Source organism: Falco peregrinus, chromosome 2 (genome assembly GCF_023634155.1).
Source record: "Falco peregrinus isolate bFalPer1 chromosome 2, bFalPer1.pri, whole genome shotgun sequence".
Lineage (NCBI taxonomy): Eukaryota > Metazoa > Chordata > Aves > Falconiformes > Falconidae > Falco > Falco peregrinus.
The window spans coordinates 3780165-3807180 of record NC_073722.1 but is presented as its reverse complement, the minus strand read 5'-3'; the positions used below and the strand labels follow the sequence as shown (position 1 = coordinate 3807180).

Genomic DNA, 27016 nt, shown 5'->3' with positions numbered 1-27016 from the left:
GCTGTGGAGAAGAAAGCCCTCCAGTTATACCATGTGGCACTGTGGACTCCTTCTTGGCCGATGGGACTTTCATCCTTCAGGATCCACGCTTGGATCCTTGCATAGTAATGGACCAACCTACACAGGTATAGCAGCTTTGTCAGAAATGCACTGTAGAGACACTAGAAATGAAGTTGCCCCACTGCAGTCTGAGAAAAATACCAGCAGTTGATAAACAAGGTTTGTTATTTGCAGGTGATTTTGCTATGGGAGGTTAACAGATGAACTAGAACATCTTGGCATAAGCCCTCTCCTTGAAAATATTTGCATTACAAACATGGTCCCATGAAACATGCTACACAGGTTACTTCATTCTGAACAATATTCAACTTGCTGGCAGTAACAACGGAAGGGTATGTGCTAGATCTACTGCTGCACAATAGCACATCCCAATTTTTCTTAGCTTCTGAGCTCAGAGGATTACCAACAATTTCAAAAGACAAAGCCCTGGTGGTTTAAATCCTCTCTAAGAAGGTATTTCATTAAAAGCTGTGCCATTTCCCATGTAGCAAACACCAAAATAATAACTAGTCCTATATAAAAGATGTTTTACACCTTACAAAACCATTACTTTGATTTTACAGACTCACAGAAGCATGTAGATTCATTAAGTCCTGGTAAAGTGTCTTATCCACTCGACCTTTACTGCTCTTCCATTTCTGGTTACGTATGGTAAATGCTATGTCCTCCAGGTATCACAGAATCACAGAGTATCCCACAAACAATCTCTACACAAATCTCAAGAAAATGCCAAACACAAAGACAGCTGTTTTCCTCTATGTGCAACGTGTAGTTTTGGGGGATTGAAGGAAAGCCATACAATAGATATTATAATACTCCTCTCAAACATCAGCTTCCATGTTAAAAGTAAGAAGCTGCCTGACCGACCTACAATTTTCACATCCTCCTGCTCTTGCTGTAAAAGCCCAACAGACTAAAAATGGAAACTTGAATGGAACTCCATATACGTCAAGCTTTAACAAAATAATACAATGAAACTGTCAGCCTCTGATCTTTCTCCCCCCTTTTTTTTTTTCTCTGAGAAAGTGAGAGCTGAGACATTGGCTTTAGTACAGCACAGCCTACTAGAGAATGTAATCCACATTCTCAAAGCCTTTGAGGAGCTAATCCCATAGATAAACTCAGGAGATGGCTGCATATCCGTGGTGGTGTGAACTGTCACAGCTCTAGCAGTTCACCTCAGGCATCTAGGCAATGAAAGGAAATTGTAACTTTCATATGCGAAACACAGAATCATTTAGGTTGGAAAAGATATTTAAGATCATCAAGTCCAACTGTTAACCTAACACTACCATGTCCACCACTAAACCATGTCCCTAACCACCACATCGACACACCTTTTAAATACCTCCAGGGACGGTGACTCCACCACTTCCCTGGGCAGCCTGTTCCAATGCTAGACAGCCCTTTCGGTGAAGAATTTCCTCCCTAATAGCCAAGCTAAAGCTCCCCCGCACAGCCGGAGGCCATTTCCTCTTGTCCTATCGCTTGTTACTTGGGAGCAGAGACCAGCACCCACCTCGCTACAACCTCCTTGCTGCAGGGAGTGATGAGGTCTCCCCTGAGCCCCTTCTCTCCAGGCTCAACAACCCCAGTTCCCTCAGGCGCTCCTCATACAACTTGTCCTCTAGACCCCTCACCAGCTTCGGTGTCCGTCTTTGGACTTGCTCCAGCACCTCAATGTCCTCCTGGTAGGGAGGGGCCCAAAACCGACCACAGGATTCAACATGGGGCCTCGCCAGTACCGAGTCCAGGGGGACAATCACTTCCCTAGTCCTGCTGGCCACATCAGTATTTCTGACACAAGCCAGGATGCTGTTGGCCGCCTTGGCCACCCGGGCACACTGCTGGCTCATGCCCAGCCGGCTGCTGACCAGCGCCCCAGGCCCTTTCCCCCAGGCCCTTCCCAGCCGCTCTCCCCCAGCCTGTAGCGCTGCGGGGGGCTGGTGTCACCCACGGGCAGGACCCGGCACTGACCCGTGTTCAACCTCATACAAGTGGCCTCGGCCCATCGGTCCAGCCTGTCCAGATCCCTCTGCAGAGCTTTTATATCCTCAAGAGATCAACACTCCCCCCCAGCTCGGTGTTGGCTGCGACCTTACTGAGGGTGCACTCGATCCCCTCATCCAGATCATCGATAACGATCTTGAACAGGAGTGGGCCCAATACGGAGCCCTGGGGGACACCACTTGTGACCGGCCACCAGCTGCATGTAACTCCAGTTACTACCAGTCACTGGGCCCGGCCGTCCAGCCAGCTTTTTACCCAGTGTAGAGTTCACCCGTCCAGGCCATGAGCAGCCAGTTTCTCCAGGAGAACGCTGTGGGAATTCAGCAGTGTGTAGTCCCAGGCAGCACAAAGCATGACTGCTCACCTCAAGCTTTTCTTCCTTTGCTTTGACTCCATGAATACAACGCCAGAGTACTGGCTAGCTGGAGAACACCAAGATAAAAAAAAATTACAGAAAACCCAGCCTGTGGTTTAAGAAAATTTCTGGGATCTCTATTTCTAATGAGTGGAGTTAGTAACAAAGTTGTCAGTGACTCTCCTGCTACATTAACTTTGAGTGATAAGTATTTAAAATGTAAGACTATCAGACTTGCACATCTTGTCTGTATCACTGAGCTATGCCAAAGTGTTCCCATGAGACACTCAGAAGGATATGGTACCTGACACCAAACCCTGGCTGCTTCCAGATATACTGAAATTCTTATGCTCTTGAAATATAATCCATCCACAAATGATTTTAATTATATATATCTATCTCCATCTACCTTGTCTTTTCAAACCATGGAACTTAAATGGCTAATTTTTAAAGCCTAAAATGTTTGCACTACTTGACCAGGCACTGACTTACTGGCAATTACGCTATGTTTCATCTCATAGGGAGCTTATAGCATCTGCAATAGCGTATCTTCCATTCAAAATTGATCATCTAACCAGCACTTACTAAATCTTCGTGTAAGCAGCACTTCAAATATTTTATTAAGCTTCAGAGTACAAAAATCCAGTGAATCATGCTAATATGTTATAAGGCAAGCTAGCACTATTTTTATTAAATAACTTCATTCGCTTTTCAAACCAAATAATTTTCTACTTTTATGTTTATTCAGTATATATTTGTCTGCTCATTCAATATGTGTTTCTATTATAAAATGCAGCTAATCTTAACATTTTAGGGGGGAAGAATTTAGCACGTAACAAATCTAAACTATAGACTGGGAGCTAAACACAAAGTTATGTCACAAACTAATCCTTGGATGCAAAGACAGTTGTGAAGTCTCCTTATTTCACAAATGGTAGGCATTTTACTTAGGCTTTCATCCTTAAAAGACAGAAATAAAGCATCAAAAACCTCAAAGACATTAGGTCAGAAAACAGAAGCATATGATTGAAAGTAAAATAATGCTTTTAATTTAACTCTGTACTCTCTGAGCACCAAGTGCTGGTGTGCACGTGCTGACATGCAGGCGGTTTTCTTCCTCCTCAAGTTAGGGGGAAGGATTCACATCAAGTAAAGTTTTCTCTGTGCTTCTATGGAAAATTAAATTGAAGTACCCACTACTAAATTCAGTAAATGGGAAAGCGGGACAGGAAAAAAGTGATAAAAAATCCATGAGTTGGGCAGAATGATTCAAGTTAACTGAAATCTGTTGTCTTTAGAGAAACTGAGATAGATTATCAAAACATATAAGCACAGTAAGGCTCAAACCATAAGCCCAAATACTTCTGACATAAGATAGCCAGGTGTCCAGCAACAGAAATATGACTTAGAATAATTTCCTTTATGAAAGGATCTGTGACAAAAACTTTTGACCACAGTTAGAAGAAAAGGGTTACTATGCATCAATGAATGCATCTGGAAGGCTCTAAACTCCAGGCTGCCAGAAGCATCAATTTTATACAAATAAACTATCACCAAGAAAAAACAAGTATTCCACATTACTTTTAAATAGATTGGTCTCAATTTATATAGATTTACTGCATAATTTTAATATTCCTAATATAATTTTTACATTAGACATATGACTTCTATTTTTTATTTTTTTTTTGCTTATGCTGAAATTGCTTCACCTTGCAAAATATTCACTGTGATCTGTAGCTATGATTTCTCTGGTTCTGGGCATCATATAAGAATGCTTTCAATATACTTGGAAGACATGTGAAAAAGCCTATATAATTTCCAACAACTTTCTTGGCCACATTTTAGTTCTGTTTCAAAGCGTTTCATACAGCACAACCACATCAATAGAGTGCTGAAGCCCATGGTAAACACGTCACAACGTATTAAAAGTCACACAGGACTTTTACAGAATTTGTACTAAATATGGAATTGTGAATAAGGCCCAGCCAAATTCTATTGAACTCTCTTAATTACGTCAGGATATGCATCATATTTTATCACCTGGCCAGAGAGATTTAAAGGCAGCTGTTGTTATTTTGTGCGATATTATTTAGATGATGCCTGCTGCCACAGAATGAAGATCAGTATTGCTAGGCCTTACGCATATACAACACCCAAACGCTCCTCACCTTGACAGCTATAATACCACTGATCCAGAACAAAACTGCTTTTTGAATATATGTGCTTAAAAAAATCGAAATCCCTCCCTCCTTCCCAACTCTTTGAACCTTGTGTATTGTTGTATACTTACCAGCACCTGAAGAATCTGGGGCAGAATAAATCTATTAGTTTGGTCATGTTTCTGAATAGAGAGATTTCACTGTGACAAATGTCATAGTGCTATTGCAGTACAGGTTTTCTTGCAGTACTGTCTCCTATGCTGTCCTAAATACAGTCTGTTTGGTCATTTCCATGACGGCGTTAATGATATCTGTCTCTTCAGATCATTACAGACCACTATCACAAGACCACTAAGGAAGAACAGCTAGAACACTCAGAAGACTGCACTACAAAAGGCATTCACTGCTAGAAATTATCTCTGACCTGGACTTTTGAAGGAGGTCTCTGTCTAAAAAAATCAGTATAAGGGGTAGGGTTCCCGCAAGCATACACAGTACAATGAGCAAGTTAAATATTCTAAAAAACTGTGGAGAAGGAGGATAATCTTATTCGACAGAGAACAGTTACGTGTGTTAAACCTGTAACTGTAACCAGATGAGCAGAAACAGGAATTGCTGCAGATCACCAGGACCAATACCCTGTCCGAAAGTGGCCAGTGCCAAGGGAAGGGATGAATGCCTTCCCCTCTACTTATTCACTAACAGCTCACTTTCTCTAAATAGTCCAAAACTCACGTTCTCACTGATGTCTTGTGGTGGTTTTTTCTGTAGGCTAAGCATCCATTGAGTCAAAATGTATTTTCTTCTCTGTATTTCAACCGACTGTTCCCTTGTTCTTGTAAAATGACTATGTACTGTTTGCCCCACAGTACAGAAAGACAAAATTTGTATAATACGTTTGATTCTCTTTATTTTTAGGGTAAAACCTATAAAACCATTAAAAAGTAATTGCCTAAATGAAAAAAAGCAAAATTTAGCCTCTTTATGGGTTAGGCAAAGGCAACTGTGTAGTTGAGGACAGCTGTTTTGAGATACATTCTGCACTGAAACAACAGGTAAGAAAACTGACTTTTAGAAGATGACAGAACAGAAAGTGACTTCAGGACAGGTGGAGGAGGAAAGGAAAAATATCCCTAACATTTTTTGTACGTTTCTTTTACTGTTAGGTACCAGAAGACCCCCAAATATTTAAGTATATCTGTAAGTATCTAAATATTTCTTTAATGTAAGTAACAAATCCACTAATCTGTTATATTTGACTCACCTGTTCTTCTTGCAACTTGAGGAAAAACCCTGGACATAATAGTAATTACCAGCACAGGGGACCACTGCTGGATCAAAAGATCATACTTTACTTGACGCTTCCTGCCAAGGCAATACTATTCTGTCCTCCGTAACCACAGGTTAAATACTTTATGAAATGAGCACACCGATTTTTATGTTGTGGAGTATAGGTTAATCTTTCCCCCAAACCCAATTCAAATCTGCCAGTATCTACCTCTATTAAAGATTACCTATTTGCCTCTAAGGAGTTTTGCATCTGCGGACATTATATGAATTAAGACATTTGTAAACAAGCCCAGGTAAATGGTCTTACCCATTCTGCTAAGATCTTCCAAGGCACAACGTGGTAATACGTACACCTCAGACATCCGGAATTAGGAACACATCAATCATATTCTCCTAAGCCTCAAGAGGCAGCAAAAACATCCATCGAATCCAATTTGAGTGAATGCAAATTGAGAGAAATGTAAATTTTAGTGAATTTATGTTTTGGTGACATATTTACCACTCGGGACCAATACTTCAGGAGACATGACTTCTCTGCTCAGAATATGACAGTACTCCTAATGACTTGGTTTTGATGTTTAATATAATGGTATTACTGAATTTCTGGGAATAAACCCTGTAATTACTCTGTTTTGTAATGAATACAGCTGTGATGACTGCTCAACTAAAGTAAAAATAAAATACCGGACTTTGTCCAAAAATGGTCCCAATTCATAATGCACCTATCTGGAGCCGTCAGCAGCCAGTAATTCTGCTTTTCAAAAGTGCAATGGCACCTTCTACAACAGTTTGGCAGCATCATGAGAGCTGCAGCTTTATCTTTTTATTTTTCTGATGGTTCAAAGGGCCAGAGGAAAGTCAGAATAGACTTCTGAGGTTTGGGAGTTTTCATTCTCTACCTCACATATGTTGTTACTGACATATGCAGAGACAGTGTGTGCCTATCTCTGTGTGAAGACCTAGCATTTTCTTTGCCATTTCCAGACAAAGAAATCAATTAATCTTAAAAAAGTTAACTTCAAGAGGGGATGGATATCTCTAGCTACAACTATTTTAGTTTGCTCCAAATTCCCTCGTTTAAGTTTTTTTATTTCTCTCTCTCCTCGACTTTCCTTAATGCAAACCAGCTGAATTTTTCCCTCCTGGGAATGGGTTATCATGCTTTTGGGTTTGTGTACAAAACCCCTACCAGATACATTAACTGTCAGAATCAGAAGAAAACCATTAACTGCGGAAAAACAGGGGGCTGAGATCCCAATCAACCATTGCACTGCATCTACGGAGTGGTGTGCTCTCTCTCTGCTGACAGACCCTATTCATGCTGGACTGAGTGGGACCATGACCCTCACCTGCCACCTGACATTAGAGAGCTCTGCCTGGTTCACTAATGGATAGATCACATCAATAAATCTGATTCCTTGCATTGAGTCGAGGAAGCAGATTGAAAGAGAAGATTAATCTTGCCGACTGACATTATAGGGAAGATGTAAAAGATAACAGAAATTACTGGCTAGGTCTCATATGAACTCTAGTTCACTGATGCATGAGATCGGCTTTCCCAGTGGGCTCCAGAAGGAATTGGATTTTTGTTTCTCTGTGAGCATTTACGCCTGTCTTCATCTTCTGTTAACATTCTTCCTGAGATGAAACCTTGTAGCTGGTGGTGTTTGCCCTTAGCACAGGCTTATGACTGACTTCCCCAGAACCATATGGCTGCATTTAACATAAATCCAAGTCAGCACAGAAACTGTATTATGCTGTGAATTTGTCTCAGCTTATTTTTTGTGCAGAACTGCAATCAAAAAATTGCTTAGGAAGAGACAAAAGTGAATTTCCACTTCCTCAGAGCCAATATTAATACTACCATAATCCAGGAAAAAGCTCCAAGATCACAACAGATCAAATGATGATCAAAGTTTGGGGGAAAGAAAGAGAAGAGAGCTATTACCTATATGCAAAACCAGAGGAAACATCTGTGGGAACTGGAGATAAGCCTCTTCTAACAGCTTATTCAAATGTTTCAGAAAACCACTTCACATATGGTAACACTTGCTTGAATTTGGGTGGGTTTACACTGAGGACCCGCTTTCTCCACAAACTGAAGACTGAGAGCCAAGAGAGAAAAGAAGTCCTACTAGGGCTGCAAGTGCCTTCCTCACTGCTTGTGTGTTCTTTCACATCTGCCCCAGCAGGTTACTCCTCCACTGCTGGCTGCTGTTGGAGAAAGACTGGAGAAGTCAGGCATGGCAACCTGCAGCTTCAAACAGCAATTCAGACTCACCAGTATCCCAACCTGCTGTGAAAGCCACCAGGACACGGTGACTTGAAGGACTGGATACTGACAAAAGCTCCAAACTTCCTCCCTGTAGGTGTGCAAGAGTAAATCTGCATTGTACCTACCTTCTTGGTGGTGTAAGAAAGAATATAGTGCTACTGCATGCACCTGTAAATATCCTACTATTTGTTCCTCCAAATTCAGATTCAGGCTGCTAGCTCTCTCCCCGGGAGAAGGGGGAGCTCACTTCTGTGATACGCAAATGCCTATCTAGGATCATAAGAACCAGTATAATCAGATGGCTCTGCCAAGCCTGCTCTTTCACACTCCTCTGCTACGCTACAACTCTGTGAAGACGAGCAAGGAAAACAAACGCCACGAGGCTACACTTTGCAGACGTGAGCAGGAAAGTCTGACGCAAAGACTGACTCACGGTGCTGGGCTAGCAAGTGAAGAAACTTGCCACCGTTTTAGTTACTCATCTTCGCTGCAGGATTGTCCCATTACCTATTTTCCAGAGGACAGTGGCTGTTCTTACAGGCTTCTTCTGGGTCTCTCAGAGGACTAGTACTTACACAGACTTCCACCTAGGCTACAGGAAGTGCCTTGGCTCTCGATATTGTTAGTGATATTCATTTCCCAAGGAGACAGCAGATGAAGTGAACCCAACAGCCCCTTAGTGCACTTTGTGATACTGACAGTGTTCATGCTATTCCAGTTCTCCTCTCTCCAAAGGAAGAGAGAGTAGAGGAAAGCATCTGAATTTTCCAGTGAGGACTGGAAATGTTCATGTGGGCAGTAAGCCTTTATATTACAATTCCTTATCTTGTTCCCTGCCCTTCTGAAACCATATCCCTACCAAGACAGAGAGAGAAAGAGAGCAAGTTGTCTCTGAGATGAGGTATTCTAATCTTGGCCAGTTCCTGCCTTGCGTATTGAGTAAATTAAGCTTTCCAGGGAGAAAATCAAAGAAGAAAGGTAGGGCACAAGTACTCCTCCCATCTCTTTTACTGCCCTTGCTGTCTTCATAAAGCTGGAAGAGAACAACTGCTCTAAATGTATCAAACAGCACATAGAGACAATTTCAAAACCCAAATGTGGTTTAGGAGAGCCTCAGAGCTGCATTATTTACCCAAAGATTAATTCAGAAGTTGGAACAAAGGTTGAAATCTCATCTGCAGCTGAAAGCCCTGACTGAGCTGCCGGACATTTTAAAAGGAGATAAAAGCTGAAGGAAGTTAAAGTAGTGAAGTATTATTCTGTCAGTGACTGATAGGATCTGATTCTGCCTGAAGCTGCAAGCAGGAAGAAGTTGCCATCATAATGGATCGATCTGTGAACCTTAGCTCACTTTTTGATGTCCATAGCTGTGGTTCTCTTGCAATTCAGAGTCTGTGATAACCTGTGATGAACTCTGTCCTGCCACTCAGTAGTGCTACCAGCAGTCACTCAAACAGCCAGATTCACGTAACTACAATGACAGCACTGTCATAACCTCTGAGTTACAACCACTACCACCAATTTGGCAACTGTGCATGCACATATGATGCAAATGTCATTCCTGTTTTCCAGTCTTTACTGTCCCTTGGTGAAAACTGGTCTAGTACACTTCCATAGTCTCCCATTTGCAACATGCCAAGATTTGTAGACTTGAGAGACCACCATTCAGGGATTCAACATGGCAGGGGATTACACCTTGTGCCCAGAAGAGGGTGATGCTCTATCTTTATTGGTACGTAACTTACACATGCGCCTTTTTGGAGCTGGACTTCTCTTTGTGCAACCAACGTTATCAGAGACACTGGCTGCTGGCACTAGACAGTCATCAAGGTCTGCTTTGCCATCGTGTTTGGTATTATTTTCTCACCTGTTTGAATGTGACAGAAAGAATCCCTGGAATCTGTTCAGATTCCTTTCTGGTTCAACTCGAGCCTCACTTACTGGGATTGCAGACTTGACTGCAGCCATGCAACCATAGAAAAGACATAGAAAAAAAGATCTGTAAAATTTGTGTGCTTAACTTCATGGTATCGATGACATTTTTTTACTGAAGTGTTTTTCTGTTTAACCCGTGATTTTTTCAAGCAAGTTTGAAGAAACTTCAGAGACTGTGTTGAAAGACTTCTTATCAGCATTAGCCATCAGATATAAAATCTTTGTTTTGATTATTTCTGGCTTCTACCAGTAGTAGAACAAATGCCAGCAGCCAAGGTTTCTCATCACCTTGAGTCATTCCTATAGGTGATCAGATTCATGCTATTCAAAAGGATTTCACAAGGAATCACAAGCAGTAAAGGACAAGGAATAATCTTGGGTTTCATCCTAGATATTCAGCCTATAGTCCTCTAGCATTTTAGCTAAGTCCTACCATGCCTAACAACCACTCTCAGTTTCTCTTTCTGGACTACTCCATCTACCGTTTTCACACTCATTCTTACCCTTCTGGGCCCAGCCATTTCCAGTTTTCCCCTCTCCACCCTGCACTCCTGGCTTCTTCCACTCTTAATTTAATTCACTATGCTTTTACAACAACCTGACCTGTTTAAACAGAGCTCTCCTGAACTTTTTCCCAACAAATGTCAAAAATCCTCAGCCAACCTCCTTGCAAAGAAGTCTTAAATACAACAGGAAGTTTTCAAACCTCAACCCTGTAAAAATATGACATTTTCAGAAAATGAGGAGATTCTATAGAAATAGAAAATGCTAGGAATCTTTATCGATAAGAAATATAAATGCAGTCATTTGCTGATAGTGAATCTTACTTTTTTTTGCACATTTTGATACCTAGATAACTCGGGGAAAGGACTGTCAGGTTAGGTAAAAGAAAACCAGACTTTTTACTTCAAATTAAGGTGATTTGTCAGCACATATACTAACACGTGTTTACATCCTAAAGAAAAGAATAGTGGTACCATGTAAAGCCAACAATACATACCATTAAAACACTCTGGGATTTCCAGCTGTCTTATAATTAATGCACTGCACACAAATCTCTCGAAGCTATAAACAACTATTCTTTAGGTCTAGGCCTATGAATCATTGCATGAATTTCTATGCAAAATGTCTACTTCTATTACCATTACTAACACTAAAATTGTCAAATTCATTAGATTAATATTCTCTCCATAAGCCATACGAACTAAGAAATAGTGTATCATAATGTAACACACACATGACATGAAAACAAAGAAACAAATATATAATGATTCTAGCTGTGACACAGTATGTTAGTGAGGCTGATAAACTGAATCTTCATGCTGATAGTATGTTGTAGTCTCAAATCTATTATGCTTTGGAACGGATGTGCTATTATCTCTGGACAACTTTCACACCAGGAGATGATTCCTGCTAGCATAATTTTTAAAAAGAAGGGATTACAAACAAGATAAATTTCATTATAATGTTACCTGAATTAGTATCAACTAACAGGAATTTCATATAACATCATTCATTTGCCAAAATACTTGCATTTGGTGGTCCCATTACAAACATATAAAGCACAAACCAGGCATAGTGCTATTAACTCTCCTTCAGCAATTATGCATCTGAATCAGTACTGTATGGTAATTAGTTTACAGGGAACAATAATATTTAGTTTTGTTCTTTTTTACTAGAGCATGCTTACATTTTTACTCTAAAGCATATAGATTAGGGTCTTCCAGTAAATATCTGCAGTATCTTTGAGTTTGCTAGTAATTATTAACTAATTGAATTTAATACACCATTCTCTTGCCGCTGTTCATTTTAATTTGTGGCTATGTGAAAGTTTAAGAGTTTTCAGAACATGAAGCATATCAATGTACAGTGTCAATATATTTTACAGATTAGTTATTAAATGGGCAGGTGCAGATCTCACTTAATCAAATACTATCTTACCCCTTTTACACTGTTAAAAGTTACAAGTAGCAAATCAGAATTTGGACATGTATGATTTTTATCATACTATAAACAAAACAAAACAAAAAGGTAAATTTATGTTTAATAATTACTCACTAAAACCTAGTGAACTGTGCTGGCTAAGAGGCTGGAACTCATTAGAAATGGTACTGCTTTGTCAGGGTTTTTTGGTTGGTTTTTTTTTTTTGTGTGTGTGGAATAGAAACCAAATATACTGATTTGACATAAGAATTGCAAAACAGTTCAAATGTTAAGACAGATCTTAATGACCAAGTTAAGTAGATATGGAACAGTTCTAAAATATACATTTTATTTAAACATTGAAACATTAAATTGAAACATTCATTTATACGGAATTCTCTATTTTCAGTTTATATATTTATCAGCAGTTCTGGTTTCAAACTAGCTGTTAAAAATATTACAGATTAGGTATGTAATTTTTTGATTGGTCATTCCTTATGCTGTATTAATATGTCATTTCTAAAACAAACATTTGCTGAGTACTAAATATATTACAAACTAAGGATCAGATCTGGCAAATGTGTAATCATGCAAATAGCTTGCAACAGCTTGTAGAATCAGGCCATAGTGAATTAACACAACCTCAGCTGCACTCTTACTTTCTTAAGTGAAAGCAAACAAGATTTGGCAGTCAAGGTTTACCATTTTTTATTTACCATAAGTCAGTATGACAAATCATTTGACAATTATTTTTTTAAAAAAATCAGATATAAAGATGAGGAAGTCTGTCCCAGATGTTTTTGACTATTGTAACCAGCATTTTTTTTTTACATCACATTTTGTCTCCTGTGTCAACAGTTAGCATCATGCAAACACTTAGAGTCACATACCCATAACTGCTATCGTGATATGTTGGAGAAAACACATCCATCTCTATAAGGTTGTCATGACCATTTGCAAGGACTGCTTGATTTCCTAATTCTCTATACACAAAGATACAAAAAGATTAAATTAGAGTGGCAATGTCAAATTAAAGAACGGGATGATCCCACAAAAAGAATATACTGACTCGTTGCATAACTTTCTTTTCCCACAGATGTGCAAAACTGCAACTGCATTTTGAATGTGGGATGTGCCTTCCGTGCTGTCTTCTGAAATACATGTTGGATTGAAACCTGACACAGCATTACAAGGCTACCATTAGGTGGTCACTACCCTTTGGTGGTCCCTTATTTAAGTGCAAGTCCTTGAATAAAATTCCTGGCTGCTGCCTGTGGCAAGACAGGCTTAAAGACTGAACAGTGCATAGTGGGGGATGTTGTTTACTTGATGAGGCTGGACCGGAGATGAAGTAATAAAAGTGAACTGAGACAATTAAAAGACAGTCTCTTGCTGGCTATCTGGCACAGCCAGTCAGTCAGCCAGAAAATATGCAGAGGGCTGGCTACCAGAGTGAGTGGAGATGTCACATTCTGCAGACAACACTGCACAGCAGCCTGGGAGGGAAAGGAAGGACCACAGACTCTGGCTCTCTCGGGGAAAGGCAAGCAAATGAAGGAGGAAAAACAAAGCTATGCACTAATATTTTATTTAGGACTACATGTTTCTTTTGTCCTATCTAAACCAGGAAAAGGTTAGTTTTGGAAAAAACCACTGGGTCCATGCTTACTTCAATGGCTGTGTATCTTTGAAGAGGGGAACGATAAACGCAGGGAATACTGTGCAAATACTATCGAATTCTGTTCTATCGGTGCTTGCCTAAGAGACGGGATGAAGTACACAGCATGGTCAAATTCCAAATATTCATGGTGACAGCAAGGGATTTTTGAGTAGGAAGGATGCCAAAGAGATCAAGCAAAAATCTAAAGTAACACAACATTTACACCAAGGGAAACTTATAAGGATATGGGCTCACTGTGCTAGGATTCAAACACAGATGCTTGGTGAGTACCTAACTGCATGAGAACGTCAAAAGAAAAAATAACTTTTTTATTCAGCTTTACTGTTTGAAAACAATACTGGTTGTTTGACTTAATGAATGTGGATACATACTACTACAATACCATCTAATGTGTGTATATACCGACCCCATAATTAGGGTAGGTCAATCTGTAAAATGCATTCATGCACTCAGCAATCTGAGACCTGTTTCCTCAACTTGCAAACCAGTGATGTGGCATGCCCACGATGACGCACAAGGTCTTCAGATGACTGGGATTTGAACCCCATCCCCAGTTTCTGCCTTTATTTTGTACCATGCCTTCTCAATGTAAGTAACACGTTCTAATCATGTCCATGCATGAAAACGTGGAAGACTTACAGAACGGAACAATTTTGAATTTGATTAAAAATAAAAAGGTACTGTTTTAGTGGGTGGAATGTGTAAAATAGCTGCTTCGAGCAGACTTTCACCACCAGCAGCACTGTGTTTTTGCAATCAATCAGCGTCTACACAAATTGATTTGAGACTTCCCTGGAAACTATCAACACCCTTTCCACACCTTAATCAATACTGAAGGCGCTAGTTTCATTGGCAGTCCACCCCAATATAGACACCTGGGTATGTTCATCACACTTTAGGAATTTCTAAAATCTTCACGTTTTAAAATGAAGTTTGGATCAAGCTTGCAGAATGGTTTTGAAGTAACGCATTCTAGGAATTGTTTTTTCTGTAGCACTTCTAAGGTATTTGAATAGTTCAATTGAATCCTTTAAAATGATGAAATATTTTCCAGCCATCAAGTATTTCTTCAAGTGATTCCCTCTTTCTTCTCAATAAAATTAGCAGATAAGTAACTGAATACAGTAATGTTCCTACCAACTGTATTTTTAAGTACGTTAGGGGTAAGGAAAGGCTCACATTATCAGTATAGACTACAAAAACCACATTAGCTTCTTTGTTAGTTTCTATAAAAAATTCACAGTCCATCATACAAAATACAGCCATCTTTCAAATAATGAGGTATTTTAACACAGCAAATCAAGTAAGAAAAAGCAAAGTTCTTTGATTCACTGACACATTAGCACAGATTCTGAATAAAGTTATATAATATTATCAGAGGTTTATTCCTTGACTGGAATATGTAAATTTCCCCTTGCTGACAAATTTATCTTAGACACTCAATGCCTAAAATTAATGAAATACTACCTGAGAAATGCACTAAGCTACCAGCTTCCTTTTATCAACAAATTTATGAAATCTAATGTACTTTTCCTCTGCACATCTCTAACATACATAATTGATTGTGCATTAGAAAAAATCTGCAAATTCAAATATTTGACAGAGAAGGCATTTAAAGACGTAATTTACTAAGTATTTTTAAATACCAGTAATGTAGATCCTACTAGAATACAAAACCATGGAACTTAACTGGTTCCTGGTGCTCATGAACTCATTACTAAAACTTGCAGGTGAATAAAAACTTAAAGGACCAATGATAATAAAAAAAATACTAATATTTAATTATTTAATCACCATTTATAATATTCAGACACCTGACGTAGTCACGCATTTGCATGATTTTGGCTGTCCAACCAGTAATTCAAAGAACAAAATGGAAAGTTATTTAATAGTCCTGCTTTTTTATTTCATCAAAGTTAAAATTGCTCTACAGTGCTGACTCCTCCAGCAGATCTATGGATTCTACAGCTGAACTTAACCTGTAGCAGGTTGGGGAAGAGTCAAATAGTAATGACCATTAAATGTCCAATGAAAAGGCCCTGCAGTCTGCAGGAAGTATTTTCTTACCGCCTTGCTTTTGTTTAAAAAAAGTAGATTTTACTGAGCCCCAGTAGAATGAAGACAAGTTCTGCCACTGCTCAGTAACCTCGTTGTCATTTAAAGATGGCATCAAAGATGAAAGAAGCATTCACATAATCCAAGTCATAGTTTTAGGCTCTCACAAAATTTTAAGCAAAGAGTCTTTTTATTTTTTATTATTTATTTATAGTTTTAATTTATATTTCTATTTTATATTTTAAAACCCATAAATCGGAATTCCTGTTGGATGTTATTGATCTGTCAGCTTATAGTTCACCCATTTAGCTGGTAACAGCAATGCTTTACACAAAAGTATTAACACTACAGAGAGCCAAATTGCAGAATATGCTATTAAATATACAACTGAATCCAATATTATGATAGATCTATTTTGAAGTCACTTCCATTACTACTGCAAAACAATAGGGACCAGAACCTCCCTCAGGCTTTGCAAATACATCTCTCTCACCTACATGCTCATACACAAACCCAGCCTTTTCACTACCCAGCTATGTATGACAGCAAGCTGTATGTCATTTTTATGCCACCCATCACCAGTATGAGCCTATAGAGATAGAAAGACAGCTATGTATATATGCTGACATATACATTCTGTACCTCTAAATGGCTGTCATCTAAGTCAGTTAAAAAAAAAAACAAACCAGGGGGGAAAAAAGCTGACTATGAGCATAAGCTGAAGTATTGCCGAAGTGGAAATAAACTTTCTTTTAGGCTGAGAAAAGGATGAAGGAACAGACCTATCACAAAGTTGTTAACATAATTGAAACTAAGCCTAAGAATCACACTCAGTAGGGAACCTTAGCCAAAAAAGGGAAAAATCAATGACAAGTAAGATGGGTTCTTCACCTCCAGAGTTCCATCCAAGTGAGACTATTAGAGAAACTACAGTAGGGCTCTGTTAGTTTTTATGTGAAATTTTCACATTTCAGCTCATTCACAAAACACTCAACTCAAATACCCTTAGCTTTTCATCACGAACATTTAAAAGATGAAAAGACTATACCTGGCAAAAATTATTTACTCCAGGTTGGAAGTGGTATTCTCATTCAAGTCCTATGTCTTTTTCTTTATAAAGACAATAAACCCACATACGGCAACAGAAGCAAACACCAAAGACCTTACTGTCTACTGATGATTAACCAGTCTGGAAAACGTCAAACATCTTATTCCCACTAGAAACTTAGCTGTTCTATAAGAACACTCTTTCTTAACGTACTAAATTGTCTGAGCATGATGATGGAATCCCTTCAGTGGAAACCTATTCCACAGTGCGTATGTCTCATTAGCAATACATGAGGGCCCAAGAAAACTACAAAAAGGAAGAGCCATTCCCAAGAGCCTGACAGAAGAGTTACCTGGAACATCTATGGGGACAAAACTATCTAATAAAGAATCTTAAGGTCATATATTATTTCGATTAGTCAAAATCAGCTGGACTACCTTTACTTTACTACAAAATGTAATTTAAAGGGTTTCAAAGAATGAATCGAAGGGATTTCATAAACATTTTCAGGAGTTACTGTCACCTTCAATATAGTTATAAATGCTAAGTTTGATGCCTAAATTGGAATATTATAGCTTTCGTTAATAAAAAATTAGTGCTGATTGAGTGTTACATGAGTATTAATTAATCACTGTAGGTAAATTCAGCTCTGTGCCAGTAAGTCCTATAAAAAATTTTTATAGATCATTTTGCATCATACATCATCCTGCATCTAAAGAACCTAATGTCGCCCTTTATATTAGTTGCTTCTTTCCCACAGCCAGTTATCAATTCTAAAAGACAAAAAGATTCACAACAGATTTATCATTACATCAGAACTAAGTGAGCTCTTTCATCTCATCAAATCCTAGGCAACTTTAATAAACACCTAGCCTCACACAGGTATTTCTTTAAAGGGACCAAGTATAAGAGTTAAAAAGTATTATTAAAGTTCCTTGACATTTGACCTGTAGGCAGTATACATTTGACACATAACATACCTGGCAAGCAAGGCAAGAAATCTCTTCCAACAGTCAGAAGTCACAGGTTATGAACAGGAAGGAGAATGCTTGCCTGGAAAAATTAATTTACTCTTCGAGACCAACTGCGCTTTCATAAGCATTGTAAGGGAAAAGGGTACCATTGTGGATTTTAGAGAGAGGATAGATTTTTTTTTTGGTACTGAAAAGCTTTCATTTTTGTTTGCTGAGGGCAAGTATTAGCTGCTGGTCACCTTTCATCAAGTTAAATGTTTTCTTTCAAAGTGCCACAGTCTGTAGTAGTACCTAAGTAGTTACCTGCTTTCCAGTGGCGCATTACTGCCAAGGACCCAGCTGTCCTGCAGCTGGACTGACTCAGGTGTGGTTTGCAGCTCGGCGGGCAAAGCAGCCGGCGGGGCCGGACTCTGATTCCTCCTATTTGTCAGTGAGTTTCTGTTAAGTGAGGTGATGGATGGGTGATGCTGTGCTGAATGTTGCTTGTGAGAAGGTGGCAAAGGCTGCAGGGTCGACTGGCCTTGGTTATTTGGAGGTTGTTCTAAGAAGAAAGAAAATTAAAGTTCGTTATACACCATCTCAGCATTTGCTACAACCAAACCAGACTGAAAAATTCAATATAATCCTATCATCTAATATATTTGCATATTATTCTATTAGCAGACATTCAGTGACATTCTCTAAGAGCAAGTTTACCCTTGATACACCAAGTTCTAATTAATATACAACAGATGGTAAAATTGCTTTTGGTTTTAATTTGTTTCAGGTTTTTTTTTTTTTTTTTAATCTGGTATTATTAACACCTACAGAAAATAGCATCTGACAGCTCCCCTAATGTGCCTTTAGATTTCAGCTTTTTTTAACAAACCAACCCTGAAATTAAATGGGTAATTTCAGTAGAACACAAAGGTTTTCAAAATGCATATAATCCCTATAATTATTTAATGGAGTTTTTTAAGCTTTATTTAACTGCAATAAATTATTACAAGCTAGTTGCTAAACAGCAGTAGACTAGTTTAGTGCATTTCAAATAAGGCAGATCTGCACTATGATCTGCTAATAGATGCTAAGTATTCTTTAGCAGAAGGTCACTCTGTGAAGCAGATGTTGCTTCATGGATATTTAACAGACTGAATCACATCTGATTACAACGTCAGAAGACTCATATACTTAATGACCGTTACATCCATTAGAACACACACAGAACAGATTTTCCAATTTCACACTATGCGATATAACTACAGTTTGGAGTAAGTCACAGGTGATCAGATAGTCAGGCCATCAAAACGAAAGGAAATATTTTTTGACTTAACCAAAGCACACAACACCCATAAAGCTTAAAACCAAAACCTCGAAACAGCAAACCCCACAATCAAATATCCCCAGCAATGCTAGGTTTTAACAATCCGTTCTGTAAAATCAGTGGTAAATAAGTCATAAAAAGAAGACACACTTTGCCATACAACACAACGAATACAAAATTAAAAAAAGTCAAGACACTTAATTTATCATGATTTAGCAATGACTGATAACACTTAAAAATGTAACACTTAACATCTAATTCAAATTGCAATTTATTTCCTAAACTAATGTAGTAGAAAATACTTAATAATACAATTGCAAGTTTTAAGCAGAGCAGAAGACACAGGGCCTGCACTTTGCTCACAGTGTAAATGCTTTCAAATTAGTTTTTTGATCTTCATAAGCAATTCCCTGTTTGGAACTGGTTATAACTGCAAATTGTTACAAACCCAATAATAATACCTTGGTACAGAGAACACAGGGAAAGTATTTCAGTTGAAACAGACGTTTCCAGTAATTTACAGGTGACTACTATAAAAACAACTTAACAATGAGAAATTTGTCATGTTGTGAACATAAAAAAATTTGAGAATGTTAAGGAATAGACATGCTAAGCTTTAACAGAAATTCCAGACTTTGGAATAATTTTCTTTCCAAGAATCCCATCCTGCCTTCCAGTTATCTTGTCTGGTCAATACAACTTTTGCCACCGACTGCAATGCTGAATATGTCATTAAAATAATGACAGCATTTACATACCAATAAGGTTTTCAACACCAAAACCCTAATAATAATAATAATAAAGAAATCCAGGAAGGACAGAACTGATCAGCTTTGTCTTTACTAACACTGAGACCAAGAGTGTCACTCCATGTGATTACAATCACTATCAAGGGCTTCAAGCCACATTTCAACAAGCCAGCTAAAGGAAAGTTAATAGACTAACACTAGCAAAGACGTTTTTTCCCGTGTCTATTTAAGATTTTATCTGATTGAGATTACAAGCTATTTATTGGCTAAATCAGAACTCACTGTGGCCCTGTATTTTATCATATATAGGTGTATATGTGTATATAAATATATATACACACATGTGCATATGTAAACATATATATAAGTATAAATGATTAATTACAGAACAGAAAAAAATACAGATGAAATTAAAACAATTTTCCTTAATTTTAATCAGATAAATTACTTAATCAAAATTGTCCTAAGGACCTTTTTTGTTACTCCCTTTTTTGACTCTCCTACCTGCCTAGCCTTGCTGAACTGCAAAACCGTCCTCCCCCGCAGCTCCTACTAGCTGAAACATTAGATTCTGACATCCCTCTTCTTCATTAATTTCTTTTCTCATTTAAAATCACAGCTGAAAACCAATCTTTTAACCTATCATTTTTAGTACTAAAGATCTTGCATCATCCTCTGCTAAAGACAAAACAGAGGGTAAAATAATGGTGCTCTCTTGCACAACGGAGGGTGTGAGTAAGGTGTGTGCCAGCCCTGCAGGCTTGCCTCAAGTGGGTGTCAGGCCCTCCCCCACAAGCTCCATCGGAGAGGAAGAGGGGTAGTAAAGGTTCTGTAAAGGCTATTTATGCACTCCCCAAATAAATGCATAGATCTAGTAAGTACACTGATAACATGCTGGAGGAGTGAAACCGCATTCCTCAGCCCATAGGCCAGCTACTTAGGCCACTGTTTGGGATTTAGATTATTCCCCCAGAAATTTACTCAGAACCCACAAAGCCCTTCTGCTATGTAACATATAAACATTACTGACACTGACAGAGTAACATATAAAATAAATACAGAGTTGTGGGATAAGGAACATGAGGAGCAGGCTAGAAGGGAGCTAGAGGAGCACAGCAAGTGCAGCTTTGCAAAGATCACACATCCTTGAAGCCCACTGTCTCTCTCCATAGGATGCTGCCAGGTGACATTTTCTAGTGTCCGAGGGTGACTCCAGTTGGCAGGGACTCTACAGCCTACAGAGAATCAGAAATACCTGAAAACTCCGGAATGATTTATTCCTCTTCTAATTGTGCAAGAGCTACAGGTAGAATTGAGCCTAACAAGATTAGATTTTCCATAAATCAATAGAGCTAAAATCTATATTCCTCTAAATTTCCTCAGTCCTTTATTGTTGTTCTGAATGAGAGATCACTGAGGACTGCTCTTTCGATCTTTTCTTCAGCCTGCCAGATTTCCTGAATCCACAGTTCTTCTGATTGCTACGCAATGCCTAAGAGAAACGTCAATCTTGCACCACTGATTTGTGAGGAAGATATCATCATCATCATCAACAACAATCACGTTTTTAATGCTGTTCTTAAACTGGAGCCAGAGTAACTTTTTTTATTTTTTTTTTACTCCTCTTTTAGGGAGTTAATAGCTAAAGAACAGCTTTCAGTATTATTGCAACTTTCACACAAATCTATCAGTCTTATCTAGTAACTAAGCCTTTTGACATCCTTGTGATACTACGGAAATACTCTCATTGCAGGGAAACTGAGGCATATACGTCAAGTGATTCACACAGGTCTCCTGAGATACCAGCATCACAGCCGGAAAGGTACTGGGTTTTTGCTTTTCATAATTAAGGAATTGATTAAGACAGTGGGAGTTTCATGACACAGATACATACTTCACGATGACCTCTGCAACGCTGGAGACTACTCTTGGTGAAAATTCTCCTGCATGGGCCACAATGGCCAGCATTGCAACCCTGTAACTCCTCCTTCTTCTCTATCCATCAGCTTGCTGGAAAATGGGAATTGTAGAGGGAACCTCTTCTCCCCTCGGTTAGTGAAAAGATGGTCCTGGGCTTGGCCAGGGCCCTCACAACAAACCACTTATTAGAAATTTCCTTCCTATAGACTATCAGGAAGAAGAAAGACCAAATGTGATAAATCATGACCGTGCTGAAATACTTAAAAACTACTGCAGAAAGCTATAGTTGCTTTGCTTTAAACTGGATGTAAAAAGCTATCCTAACTAATCTAAGAGAGAATGTCTACTTCACACTAAAAATAAGCAGGTATGGGTACAGGTGGGCTTATGTCTAAACCCAATAAGTTTTAATTAAAACTTTCTTGCTCAGTCTAGACCTTAATGACTGTTGAGCAATCCCATTCATCTTAAAGAGATTTCTGCAGCAAGAAGCAAATGTAAATTGTCTGAGCAACCAGCCTGTGCGTTCAAGTTGTTCAGGTGCACCAAAAAAAGCCCCGTATTTCTGAGGCATTTGCTGCATAAGTCAGCATCAGATAGTCATGCATGCAAACATATGTACAGAACTTGGGAAAGTCACAAGAAATCGGGTAGAAAGCTGTCTTACTACAGTTACATGAATTTTTCAAAACATATTTAAATTGTTGTTTACCCTAGGGAACCACAGTGAAGCAAAGCAGCCATTGCAATTGTAGAGGTAAATTATACGCACTCTGTAGCCTTTCACAAAACCTTTTTCTCTTTTCTTTTTCAAAAAGTAATCTACATTTAATTAATTTTATCATTTAATTGTTACAGAATTTGAACGGCATATGAAAGAATACAGAGCAAAGCTTACATGAAAGTAAAAAGTAAGGAGAAACAGACATTTATGATAACTACTGTCATTTGGGGGAAGGGGTTAATTCAGAAGGAGAAAAGCAGACCAAGTATCCAGGAAAGAAAGTAATTTGTTGCTCATTTTGTGCGATAGCCTTTCTATAACAGACAGATCACTGAGACCTGTCAGCTAGCTACTCATCTAGCAAAAAGAGGTGATTTCCATTTGATAAGGACTAGGCTTTTTAATAGGGTGTAATTAACGTTAACTCTGAGTTTCCATGACAAACACAAAAGCGAAGACTTCCATTACGATATAAACACTTCAGATGTGAACATAATGTAATTCAGTATCTGTCTGAAAGAGTTTTAACTCTTTCTAATCAGGTTGCTCCTTTTTTCCTCTCTCTTTAGATGAGTCTCTGCCATGGTAAAGCAAATACCCACAACATATACCAGAAGTAAGCAGCTGGACTAGACTGAATGTTTTAGAAAACCGGTAACAAAAAAGATAACCTCTCTTTCCAGGTCCCTGGTCCCTGGTCTGATAGCCCTTGATTGCTAGCAGTCACAAGCAATTTCTGTAAGAACTGGTTTGATTTCCTCAATAAAACACTTTGATACACTTGAAATTTTACTTAATTGACACATGGACATATCTCCAAAAGTACAGTCAGCGGAAGTGGGATTTACCTTGGAAACCCCTTCACACTGAAGAGAGTGGGTAGTATGGCTTAATTATTCCCACAGCTCCCAAAGGAGCTCTTTTTTTTTTTACAGTCCCTGCTTACAGGGATAACACAGGTACCTGTACCACTATGGCCAGAGCTTAAATGATTCTGCCGGCAAGTAAAACCAATCACTCCAGAAGTCTCTAGTGTGGGAGCACCTGTCATGGGAAGCTGTATTTAATTAATGAAAACAAAAAGAAGGTTACGGGTTTAGAGAAAACCCATGTATTTAAGTGTTCATTTGTAATTAGGCAGATCTGTCTTTTGAATGAAGCACTGCTTCTGCCAAGGTGTGCAAGACTCATAGATTCCTTTCTGATCATTTAAAACATGATGTAGTGGCAATCGAGATAACTTGCTGTATGTGCTTATTTTGTGGTTAATCCCAAGTATTTGCTTAACCTTACCCATGTCCAAATTGGCTCGGCCCTGCCAACTGCTTCAAGGATCCAAACCACTCATTCAGCCCAAGGAATGAGGTGACATAGTGCCTACCACCACAGGAGAGCTCTTTCACTTTGATTTTTTGTCAGCCTGTACCATCCTTTCTGCTTGCTTTACAATTAATGGACATACAGATGGAAAAAGAATGAACTCACAGCCACTGCTGCCAACTACCTCTTGCAGCACCCGGTGCTTCTGTGCTAGCTACCTGTGACAAGAATGTGGAGAAGTGACAAGGACACTTTGATGAAGATATGCATCTCATGTGTGTGTGTGTGTGTGTATACTATTAAAATATAAAATGGGAAAAAGTCATACAAGTAGCTTGATCAAAGTGGGCCAGTGCTTGTCTCCTCATCAGTGCACTGCCTGTAGGGTCTGACAACCTGTCAAGCTACCTGGGAGTGAGAAACTACCGGTGAATTTAACTGCAGGATACGCTCTGAAAGATTGCACTGCCTTGCTTATGCATCCTGAGATAGGAAGAAATGATAAAGAAAACCTGAATTTTGTTATTCACATTACACATTTTCCTTTAAATCTCAACATTATTTCACTTGTTACAGAGAAATAAAGATGACTGCTGTGAAAGCAAAGAAAGACATGCTTGACTGTGGAGAAACTTAAAATGGTCTCACAGTGCACACACGGTCAGTGTCTGTCTAAGATCTGCCAGATGACAAGAGGAGAGAAGTAGCTGGAGCTCCCTGAAGGGCAGTAAGATAGTCCCTAACATGTAACGTTGGTACTTTAAACCACAAAATACACGTTGATAATTTCCTATGCCCTACAACATATGGAAGTTGTTCTTCACCAGTTAAATACATGCTGGAAGACAAAAACCAAGTCAAGCGCAAGAAATGCAGTCTTTAGGAACTGAAGAAAAAATATTTTTCCAACGTCTTACAAGTATTACTTCAGTCTGAAAGTACACCTGTAATGTTGTCTTTCTCTTTTTCATCCATTTAGTAAAGTATTTCCCCTCAACAACTTCGTACTGATAATATCTGTATGCTCATCTCTGTTTTATAATTCAGTTCTCCATAATGTTTTAAAAATCTAATGCAGCAAACAGAAACCACGAGTTATTAACAATCTTTTCACAAAAACTTTGTAAAGTATATGAACTACACTTTAAACTTGCTTGAAAGGCAGAATTTTTTGTCCCTGGTATTTTTAGAATAAACAAGCTAAAAAGCTAGACACCCTATATGATACGTGACCCTGTGAAGATAGATAAAATAACTTTTTATTTTATGGCATTTACTTTGAAAATCTGATTAAGATAGATGTCTCTAGTTCGTAATTCTTCAATGTCATGTTGTCATAGTTCCCATCAGCAAGATGCTTTAAAGGCTTTCGATTAATATTGCATGCCAGAACTGAAATTACATCCTTTGTCGTTTAGTTCTTAATGGTGCAAGTGATATCTATCAAGTAGTGTTTTATGAAGCATGTGTGATTTTTATTACAGGCTGTTTTCACAAATCTTCTTCAGGTTTCATAAAGACTGTTCATGGTTCACAACAAAAATGCCCTGCATTTACAATCTCAAATGCAATTGAATGCCAATTCTCAAATGCCAATTCTCAAACGCAAAATGAAACTTGGAATTTCTCTGCAAGGTTTACCAACAGAACAAAACCTCTTCCTTAATTTAAATCTGTATATAATCATATTAATTACCAATGCAAAAATGTTACTGAAAGCCCCTCAGCTCTTCATGAGAACTACACAGTAAAAAACCCCACCAACGTCAGTAAATGTAGTCATGTATTATTTTCACAAGTAACGAGTTATGTTTGCCAAATCTTATAAGTGCCTTAATTTTTTAAAATGGAAGCGACACACAGATAAGTCAGATGATGCAACATTCCCCCATAATCCAAGTACAACAGAGATTTTCATGTGTAGCATCCATTTCTGTAAAACAAGACACATACAGTTAAAACTTCTTCAGCTGGCTGGAAACCAGACAGTTAGGGGCAGCTGAGGAATAAAATCAGAAGAAAAAAGAAAAACATACAGTCGTATAGATTGATACCCAACTTAAGGTTGGTTATTTTTGGTCAACCTGCCATTTAAAAAAAATATGCAAAGTCAATAACACAAACCTTAGAGGACACATGAACAGAACATTTTTTAATTATTTTTTTTTTTTATTGTCCAAAGACTTCAAGAGCTTTCTCTTGATACCTAAGGCAAATATACTGCAGGAAGAAATACTGCCCACGGAGAAGAAAGTGGGCATTTCTTCCACAGGTGGTGGTCAAGGAAAAATCAGAGGATTTACTTCTGAAAGGTTTATAAAATGCTGTTTCCACTCTGTTGTTCACTGTGGGAACTGAACCAGCTCACTTTTTAAAACATTTTTTCCATTAGCTGGAATCGATCCTCAAAGCATTCCAACATATCCACCTCCAGCCTGCAACTGCTTCATTAACCCCTTCAATACATATGTAACATTTGGTCAGTATCATGGCAGGCAAAATCTGTTTAATTTAGATACCACATAGTGAATGATACACACCACCTTGTCCACGGTACCATGTAACAAACCAGCTAACAGAAGGTAGTTACAAAGCACAGAGGGTGAAAGAGCTCAGGCTGGGAGAACAAATTCATCTGGATCAAGGAAAACCAACGATGATCCTGTCATCCACAGGGCAGACATTCTAAGTAACAAAGTAAACTGAAACTTTGCAGGTTTTCAACTGAATTGAGGATGGCTTAATCATCTTATGAAAGCTGAAACAGAGTTAAATATTTCAGCTTCAGTGAAGAGAGCTACAGTGGAATGAGTTCAGCAAACAGCCTTCCTAATAGTGGCTTCTTTACCCCCACAGGGATTTAAGAAGAAAGATGAAAAAAAAGAAATACAGAAACACTGCTAAAGTAAATTGAAATTTAACCTGCTGGGGTAACATACTTATGATCTTGCTTTACAAGAAAAAGAAATTTAAAAAAGTAACATTAAATGCATGATGGCAACTATGCACACAGAATGAACTAGAATCAACAGTGTACTCACAATACTGCTGTCATACTACACCTTCCTTCCACCCCAGGCTAACCCACACAAGTAGTTAGCAGGGACACCAACAGCCATTACCTCTATTCTCTTTTAAGGACCTGAGGTCTGGAAACAAACAAAACTTTCCAATGATAACACGTCATTGACTTATTTCCAATGATCTACCTGGAGATCAAACTGGGAAAAGATGA

At 38.5% G+C, this 27016-nt stretch overlaps 1 protein-coding gene across 9 annotated transcripts in view; it reads right to left on the bottom strand.

Annotated features, from left to right (window-relative positions):
* TENM3 (teneurin transmembrane protein 3) overlaps nt 1-27016 on the bottom strand; it is a 323405-nt gene that overhangs the window by 118476 nt on the left and 177913 nt on the right. For 5 of the 9 annotated variants that reach the window (XM_055796254.1, XM_027777400.2, XM_055796255.1 and 2 more), the window contains 2 exons: nt 18069-18306; nt 12898-12990 (listed from right to left, as the gene is read on the bottom strand). In XM_055796254.1, the coding sequence (XP_055652229.1) occupies nt 12898-12990; nt 18069-18306 (331 nt within the window). The remainder of the gene's footprint in view (nt 1-12897; nt 12991-18068; nt 18307-27016) is intronic. The other 4 variants (XM_055796257.1, XM_055796262.1, XM_055796260.1 and 1 more) reach the window with 1 other exon arrangement.